The sequence below is a fragment of the Phaethon lepturus genome, unplaced genomic scaffold (assembly GCF_000687285.1).
Source record: "Phaethon lepturus isolate BGI_N335 unplaced genomic scaffold, ASM68728v1 scaffold20373, whole genome shotgun sequence".
NCBI lineage: Eukaryota > Metazoa > Chordata > Aves > Phaethontiformes > Phaethontidae > Phaethon > Phaethon lepturus.
The window spans coordinates 1,004-10,313 of NW_010529968.1; the positions used below are offsets into that span (position 1 = coordinate 1,004).

Genomic DNA, 9,310 nt, shown 5'->3' on the forward strand with positions numbered 1-9,310 from the left:
CTTTTTCCTTTACTGTGATATAAAATAACTAAGCACGGCAGTTTTTACTGAAGTGGTTTTTTTGACTGTGAAGTAATCACAATCTTGAAATGTTGGGGGGAAAAAACCCCTTCAATTCTTTCTTCCTATAATTGTAAGGTATCAAACTCTTAACTTGTTTGCTAAAACTTCTACAGAAACCTTATCTTTAAATAGAATTGCCTACTTAGCTGCAGGGTTTGGTGACTAGTATTGTGTAGAATGTACCAAGATGAAGCTTAAATCTTCTGTGTTTTCACTTGGTATTTGACATTCATTTTGTGATGATGTAGTTTTACAATGAACAGCTTTAAATAAAATACTGGAACTTCAAATCTTCCAACAGATGTGAACTGGGGATCCTCAACGCAAGCTTTGACTTACTTGAATGCACTACAGCATTCTATTCGGCTCTCAGGAGTGGAAGATCACGTGAAAAACTTCAGGTAACAGTTAATATTAAAGACATAGGAAATTACTTTTATGTGTTGAGTAGAGTACTGTCATGATGTTTGCTGTCATGGTTTCCACTGAATGCCTATTCATCTCCTGTGGGTTATAACAACTTTGAATTTCACCACCATGGACATCCTCTGGATATATTTACGTTACCATTTTATTTCTGATTAAGAGTGTACTTTAGAAGCAAGTCTGTGGATGATGCCTGCTTATTGTCAGATGCCTCATGGTTTGCATCATATATTATGAATTGCGTTCCTCTTTGATGAAACTGAATTTGAAGATAGGTTCCAAACTGCTAATGAGCATTCAGTCCATGTGCTTGGGATAAAACTGATCTAACCTAAAATCCCCAAGATGTGTATAATGTGGATGTTGTTCTCAACACCAGCTATTTCACATTAGACGAACTCTGCCATTGCACTTCAGTAATAGCAAACAGGCTGCATGTGTGTTTTTCACACAACTGAAGATGAGAACTGACTTATTGTCTGGCTAACCAGGAAGGTCCTACTCAAGGAGGCAGTGTTCTGTCCTATAGTATTTATGCCACTTTCCTGGAATAAGCTATTGTAGAAGAAAGATGCTTCAAAAAATTTTAACAGAAAGTATTGACTTAAACTAATTCCTCCAAAGAAATATAATCGTAGATTGAATGTGACTTTACCATGTGGTATTGTCCAATCTTTGACTCGACTGCTTCACCATAGATCTGGCTGCAAAGTTAGATGCAAATTTAATGTTGCATCAGATTGCTCTCTGCCATATCCAGTCAAGTTTTGAATATTTCCAAGAATGGAGGTTCTGTTGACTTGTCTCCTTTCAAACAGACCAGTCACCTCCTACATGCTGCCTATGCCAAGCACAGGATTTATAGTGCTGACACTTAGTCTAGAAAGCCTCTCTCATCCCTTGCAGCTGTGAGTACTCTGTTATGCTCAGTGCATTAGCAAAAGAATCTAGCTACTAAAATCTTATGTTGTGTACGAAGGGAGACTGCGTGCTTAAGACAGAGTTTAATAAGGGGTGAGTTCAAGGAGGAGATTCTTAACACAGATGTCATTGTCTGAGGCTAAGTCCAGAATGCAGAACATGGCAGCAACACAGTTTTTCTAAGAAAAGATCTATAGTATTTCCTGTCAGTTGGAAAGAAACTGCAATTCTGACCCCTAGCTTCTCTTGGAAGTGACTAAATTTTCTTGCAGAAGTACAGGATAGGTACTTACAATGTCTATGTTGCATACCTACAGACACTTGAAATTAGATGTGTCAACCAGTCGTGATAAGTACCAGCACAACCTCAAAGAATATGATAGTAAAACTAAATTACAAATGTATGAGTATTGATGGGCTTTCCACTTCCAAACTGAAGAGAGTTGGCTGTTGTAGGTATAAACCACAAAACTTGAAGTTTAATTATGAAACAGCTCTTCTTTCTGAATTCCTAAGTCCTTAGGTGGCATTAAAATCCCTGATTTATTTACAAATATTGTATTACCTATTCCATCAAGCTGCATTGTTAACAGGAAAAACAGTCTACATTCAGAAACTTTTTTGTGGCTTAGGTATCATGACCAGCGATTTTCAAACTTGCCCTAATGCCAATCTAAAGACTGGCATTAAATAATTCACAATATCTAACTGTGATTAGTGCTGCAGCCTCACTTCTGCGTGCTGTGAGTCTATTTTGGGTTGCAGACTTTGATGTAGAAACAAGCTTCATAAGAAAATTCTTGCCAGGTGTAACTTTCTGCTTCTGCTGATAGAGTAAATGAATACTTTGATGGTCAGTATGTATTTAGGATTGCATTGGAAGTTCAGCTGTTTTCTTTGGGAAGCTAGTATATAGCTTTCTGAGTTTTAAACTTCTTTAATTGTTATCCCAAGAAGATCTAGACCTTAATGTAAGCCAGTTTTAAGCACAGTATCTTTAGGACAACTGGTTTTGGTCTGATACGGGTTTCTGACATATAGCAAAAATGTTTTGAGTTCTAGAGATATATTCTAAACCAGAGCAGTTCGATATTTATTTATTTATAGTATAAGTTTGCAGATGATACCACGTTGAGCAGGAGTGTTGATGTCAGTCACAGGTGGTGTTCCCCAGGGCTCAGTACTTGGGCCAGTTCTGTTTAATATCTTTTATCAATGATCTGGACAAGGGGATCGAGTGCATCCTCAGTCATTTTGCAGATGACACCAAGTTGGGTGGAAGTGCTGATCTGCTCGAGGGTAGGAAGGCTCTAGAGAGCCATCTGGACAGGCTGGATCAATGGGCTGAGGCCAACGGTATGAGCTTCAACAAGGCTAAGTTCCGGGTCCTGCACTTGGGTCACAACAACCCCATGCAACACTACAGGCCTGGGGAAGAGTGGCTGGAGAGCTGCCTGGTAGAAAAGGAACTGGGGGTCTCGGTTGACAGCTGGCTGAATATGAGCTGGCAGTGTGCCTTGGTCACCAAGAAGGCCAGTAGCTTTTATCAGAAATAGTCTGGCCAGCAGGACTAAGGAAGTGATTATCCCCTTGTATTTGGCACTGGAGAAGCCGCACCTCAAACACTGTGTTCAGTTTTGGGCCCCTCACGACCAGAAAGACATTGAGGTGCTTGGAGCACATCCAGAGAAGGGCAACCGAAGCTTGTGAGAAGGGTCTAGAGCACAAGTCTTATGAGGAATGGCTGAGGGAACTGGGGTTGATTCACCTGGAGAAAAGGAGGCTCATGGGAGACCTTATTGCTCTCTACAACTACATGAAAGGAGGTTGTGGTGAGGTGAGTGTTGGTCTCTTTTCCCAAGTAGCAAGTGATAGGACGAGAGGAAATGGCCTCAAATTGCATCAGGGGAGGTTTAGACTGGATATTAACAAAAAATTCTTTACCAAAAGGGTTATCAAGCACTGGAACAGGCTACCCAGGGAAGTGGTTGAGTCGCCATCCCTGGAGGTTATTTAAAAGACATGTAGATGTGGTCCTTAGGGACATGGTTTAGTGGTGGACTTAGCAGTGCTAGGTTTATGGTTGGACTCTATCTTAAAGGGCTTTTTCAACCTAAATGATTCTATGATTCTATTCTATGATTCTAATAAGGAGAATGAAGTGGAGCTGCTATAGAGGCTGAGACAGATGACTTCATGTGATTCTTATGATATGAAAAATTATCTCCTGAATTGAGTTCTGAAGTTTGGACATTTCCATCTTTTAATACTCATTAGGAAGTTGTCTAGAATAACTTGCAGTTGTTTGGCTGCACCTTCCGAATGACAGTAGTTTTAAAAAAGCGTATGATTACAAATTTTCTGTTGGGCACAGAAGAATCTAAGCTAGAAAATGCAAAGGGATGTAACTTACAAATGGGGGAAGAAATTATTCCCTCTGACCTAGTCGTGTCTAAAATCTGTTTCTAATCTTTTTAAATGTGTGGATTTTCAGATTTACTCAGATTTAAGTTTGTAACCAATTAATCATAGGTCTGCTGACAGTTGTGGAAAAATTGTTCTTTACTTAACGTAATGTAGTCTTGTAAAAGTACATGAGGTTACCACCGCTCCAGTGACAGTTACGTTCTTATAGCAAATACTTGTAGGAAACTTCTGTTAATACAAAAGCCCCACAACTACAGATGAAATTAATTCCAACCTTTGTTTTTCCTCCTCATGTATTCACATTGTAGGCCTCAGTGCTTAATTATGACTGGTGCCCCAAATGCACGTCCAGCTTTGCTTCACCTTGTCCATGCTTTCACCAAGAACGTAGGCTTGATGATCTGTGGTCATGTACATATGGTAAGTGTATTCTATCTTTACTTGGCTTTTGTTTTGTTTTGTGTTTTAACCTGTTTGCTTTTTGTTTGTTATTCTTGTTTGTGTGGGGTTTTTTGTTGTTTGTTTGTTTGTTTGTTTTTAAATGAAAGCATCATTAAACATTGAGAAGTGCAAAAAGAGAGATTTACTGGTAGGACCCACTTGCGTATGGGTCATCACTATTTCAGTTAGGTATACTACAGGAGAAACTTTGCAAAATTAGTACCTTTGATCACTAGATGTTTAAATGCTGAGGAAGTTTTGTAGGAGTAAAGTGAACATTGGATTACAGCCTGGGTCTCTTATCTGTGCTTGTGTCATACAGCCTCATGTCCTCATGTTTTGGACAGAGCAATTGGTCAAAATGATGCGCAGTGTACAGCTAGATTTCCTCTGTGTTACCATTTCAGGGAGATTGATTGCTGCATAGATTTCTTACAAAGCCTGGTCTAAAATCCACTTTCTTGAGCAGTAATTTCAATATCAATTTAGCTAATAATTAAAAATTGCTCTTAACCTTTCATGTAATTTTTTTATTCCTTCAGTTATCAAATTCATTTCATTGGCAGGTGAAACAGTAATGTGGACAGGTTTCTTGTTCCCTTTCTGCCTAGCCCCTAGTATTTCATTAACTCTCCCTGTTTTTTTTGTCAGGCTATGAGATGTGGGTTTTTTGGGGGTTGGGGGTGTGTGAGAGCTGTTATGCAAGGACATACAAAAAAAAAAAAGTAGTACCTTCTATGGCAGACCTGTGGAGGTGGTGGGGTGGGGAGAAAGAAGCAAGCTTCTGGTAACTGTTCTTTAAAATCACGCTTGTCATGAGCTGTCTTAACTGTGATACAAGGTGGCTGTTATACTATGATCTGTTTCAGAACTTCAGTTAGCTACAGAGAGGCTGTTGCATCTTTAATAAACGTTGGAAGTATGTTTTAGCGTATCAGGATTGTGTAGTTCAACTTCATATTTTAAGGCCAAACTTTTTCTGTCACATTGTTAAGAACATTTAAGCAAGTGTAACTTTACAGAAAAGAATTGATTATTCTTAAGGATGTTTAAATTTACCACACTTAACTAAATATGACCTCCTTCTGATCTAATGAATAGCTAAGAGCAATCAAGTTTATGCAATCCACAGAACGTACATTTTGTGAAGCAAATATTGGCCAGTTTTGTCTTCAGAAACTTTAATTGTTTTAATTCCTGTCTATGCAAATGTGAAATTTCAGTGAGTGCAAAGGACAGAAACTGAGTAATAACTAGAGAGGTAAGATATCATAGATGGAATTACTGCCTTTCAAAAGTAGGGCTGTAATTGAAAAGAATAAGGTAGTGTCATCCTTCTTGCAGGAAAGTGATTCTGATTAGAGATTTTCTGGAAGCATATCCTCTCTCTTTTTAAAGTTGCTTTTCTACAAGAAGGATGACACTACTAACTCTGACCATTTGGTCAGAGTCTGTATCCTTCTGCAAAATCTGGGACACTTGGTTCTTGATTATACCTCATCCTGTATTCTGCATTTTGATGTCTAGGAGGAATGCAATATTCATCCTCATGGAAGTAATAAAAAGAAAGTATTTAAAGAGCAGATGACTTTGACTGCAACATAAAGCTGCAGAAGTGACACTATTGTGACAAAGGCTTTCTGATTAGGATTATGTACAGAGGCACACTTGTATGGCTTGAAACAAATACTGCATAAAGCCTAATACTAAGTCATCCTGTATCTGTGTATGTTTTATTACAAAGTCCTTTCCTTTTAGAACTACGTTATGCTTGTGCCACCTGCTGGGGAAGTTAAAGCTTGAGTAACCCTCTTCCTAAAAATAAGAATCTGGTCCGCTCTTTGCTGCTGCTAATGCTTGGTATTCTGTTGTTTTGTTTTTTCTTGTTAGAGTGGAAGCATGTTTTGAAGTTCTTCAAGTTTGAACTGGATTCTAGCAGTGAAATTAAAAAAAAAAAGGGGGGGGATAACTTTATTACAACTCATACTCATAATTCTTGTCCCCTCTCCTCTTTTTATTTCCTTATTTTGAAAGGGTCCTCGGAGGCAAGCCATGAAGGAACTGGCAACTGATTTGGCTAAATATCAGCGATGGCTAATTAAAAACAAGATGAAGGCTTTCTATGCACCAGTGCATGCAGAGGACTTGAGGGATGGAGGACAATACTTAATGCAGGTACACCTCTCTCAAATTTTTTTTTTTTTAATGAAAGTGGTGAAGATGAACATCAAAATTGGAAGTGTGTTTAAACTTTGTGAAGTTAAAATACTTCAAAGTAATCTTTAAAACTTAGGTGAAAAGTAGTTTGTTTTCTGCTCAAGAAAATAATCGAACCTTTAGTTGTTTCAATAACATGGTTTTAAAAAACATTTTTTGTTCTTAGGCTGCTGGTCTGGGTAGAATGAGACCTAACACCCTTGTTGTTGGATTTAAGAAAAACTGGAGACAAGGTGACATGAGAGATGTTGAAACCTATATAAATTTATTCCAGTAAGTAGAAAATGCAGAGCTGTAGCTCTTATGTTCCATTTCAGTAGGTTTGGTAATAAGAAGATCTTAGTTCTAGACTCAGATTTTCCATATTGCTTATCCAACAGTCTGCAATATTTTTTTTCTGATACAGAAATTAATAAGCAAGTCTTTATAGTTTAAAAAGATTAGACTTGTATATAATTCTCTCTGTATCTAGAAAGACTTGTGGCAGTGGTCTAAGAGTTAACCATCTTTAGAGATGGAACTAGTGTCTTAGATGCCAGCCTGCTGAATTCTTTAAAGCATAGTTTCTTTTGAAAGGTTTTTCCTAACCTTCTCCTGTACAGATTAAGTGTAGTAGAGAATGAATCAATGCTTGTGCTGAAGTTGTATCTTCGTTAAATCTTGCTCTCCTATACAAGAAATATTTTACTTGCAAGATACACAGCACTGTCACCCAAAGTAATATAATAGCCAAAAAGGAGATGGGAAAGGAAACCCTAGAGTAATTTAACACCACTGAAAGGCAGACCAGTTCTGGCTGAAAAATTTAATAGAATAACTTGTGCTACAAACACTTAAGAAACCTGAAACTTGCTTCTTGCACTTAATACAGAGGGTTTTTTGTTTTCCTTATGTGCTGCTTAGCCCACTTCATTTCTGCTTTACACTTCTCATTTACTGTGCATTTGAAAGAAAGAGAAGATGGGGGATTATAGGCAGAGATTAGAAAAGGGAAAAATTCATACCCTCCCACTCTCCCAGTTCCTTAAGAGAAAAGCAGGAGCACCAAATGCAGTGAAAAATACGGAAACTTGTTGTTTAGTTCTTGGTTTTTCTTTTTTTCCTGTTTTATTTTTGAATGGCTTGTGCTGGAAGATCTGTCAAGGCTAACAAGCCGTGTGGTTCTCCACATCCTGAAAGAGAAATCTCAGGAGGTAGTAACTATAGGTCAAGTGTATTTTGGAAAACGCTGGAAAATTGGAAGCTTCTGAAGCACACAGTAGGAAACACATCTAATCTTTACAGATCTAACAAATTAAATAATGAATTTAAAATGTTCAGTAATGGACAAAAGATCATCTTCTTAAATCAACCTCAATTTTTCTTGCATTTATTATAGAATATGTTGATACTTTGAACGTTTCTAATCAATTCTTACTGCTTCTAAAGAGAAGTGTTTAATGAGTGAAATCTTGAGAAATTTCTGTCTGTGGAAATGATGTGGGAGGGAGTTCTCCAATTTATGGTTTGTAATGAGGTATCTATATTAAAAGGACTGATGATTAATGGCTAATGCAAACTGTATGATATAGTTAAGTTCATGGTTTTTTGTCTTATATCTTGGGGTTTTTTTGTCATTCATTTTACTCCAGTTTTACTCGGCCCTATTCAGGGTTTTGCTTGTTTCTACAATAATGAAGTTTTCCCTCTTAATTTATTTTTTAAAGAAGCTAGTGCTTTCCCCATCAAATATAATGGAAATAGGCACATTATAGCTAATTTACAGATGATAATTTGATACTAAATTACAACTTCATACGTGTTTTTAATACACACATGTTTTGTAAAGACATCAGAAAATTTTAGTTGTTAGATCTAGGAGATCTACTCAAAATAAATCCCTCAATTGATGGGAGGAGATAAAAATTTAGATTTCTCAGTGCATCTTGTCATCATCTGTGCAGAACTTGACTGACCTGTTCATGTTGCTTTTATTTAATCTTTCTTTACACAGGGGAGAGAGGGAAGAGGGGGAATAGATATCCTTTCCATGTGTTGCTTTTCAGGATATGGTGTACAGTTCACTGATGCAATTGATAGTTTGAAATTGAAACTGAAATTGTAACACAAATTTATGATTTGGGAGTTTAAATGACAGTGTTTAGTCACTGGAATTTGTTCGAGGGTTTGTATAGTAGGTCTGTTGGGAAAGAAGAAGTTGTAAAATTTTTTATTTTTGTTCCTTTTGTTTAGTGATGCCTTTGATATTCAGTATGGTGTAGTTGTCATCCGCCTGAAGGAGGGCTTGGACATTTCTCACCTTCAGGGCCAAGGTAAGATTATTTTTTTTTCATCTGGTGAATAGCTGTTCTAATTACCTTTTAACACTGCTATCTGAAAATACTAAATGAAGATAAGTTATTAAAAAAAACAACAAACCAAAACACCACCTATCTTATAGAATTAAAGATCACTGAAATTACCAAGTCTGAAACGTAAATTAAGAATAATTAAGAAAAATGTTCAGCTACAGAACTTGGTTTTCTGTGTGTTTCAGCTTTCTGTATTTGTAAGCTGTGTATAATTGCTTCCCAAGGATTTACTGTTTTACTGAAACAAAGTGAAGAGGCTGCCAAATTGGTATCAAGTATTTGGGACTCAAGTCTAGAAACCATGAAAACCACAACAAATGTTGTATGATCTGAGAATGCTGTGGGTCTGCTGCAGGCTGCAAATCCCTACACACATTAATTTAGAGACCTCAGCAGTAGTCTGTCTTAAGTTTGGAAAGGTTTTCTATTTTCAATGTAGAATCACAGAATCACTAAGGTTGGAA

General features: G+C 37.2%; 1 protein-coding gene across 1 annotated transcript; it reads left to right on the forward strand.

Moving 5' to 3' along the window:
• Positions 1–364: 364 nt before the first annotated feature.
• Positions 365–8,807, forward strand: LOC104618501 (solute carrier family 12 member 2-like; the record flags this gene model as incomplete). The annotated part of the gene is made up of 5 exons (XM_010284119.1): positions 365–464; positions 4,146–4,257; positions 6,313–6,453; positions 6,662–6,768; positions 8,728–8,807. Coding segments are annotated over 5 exons (540 nt in total), but the record flags the coding sequence as incomplete, so codon positions are not given.
• Positions 8,808–9,310: the final 503 nt, after the last annotated feature.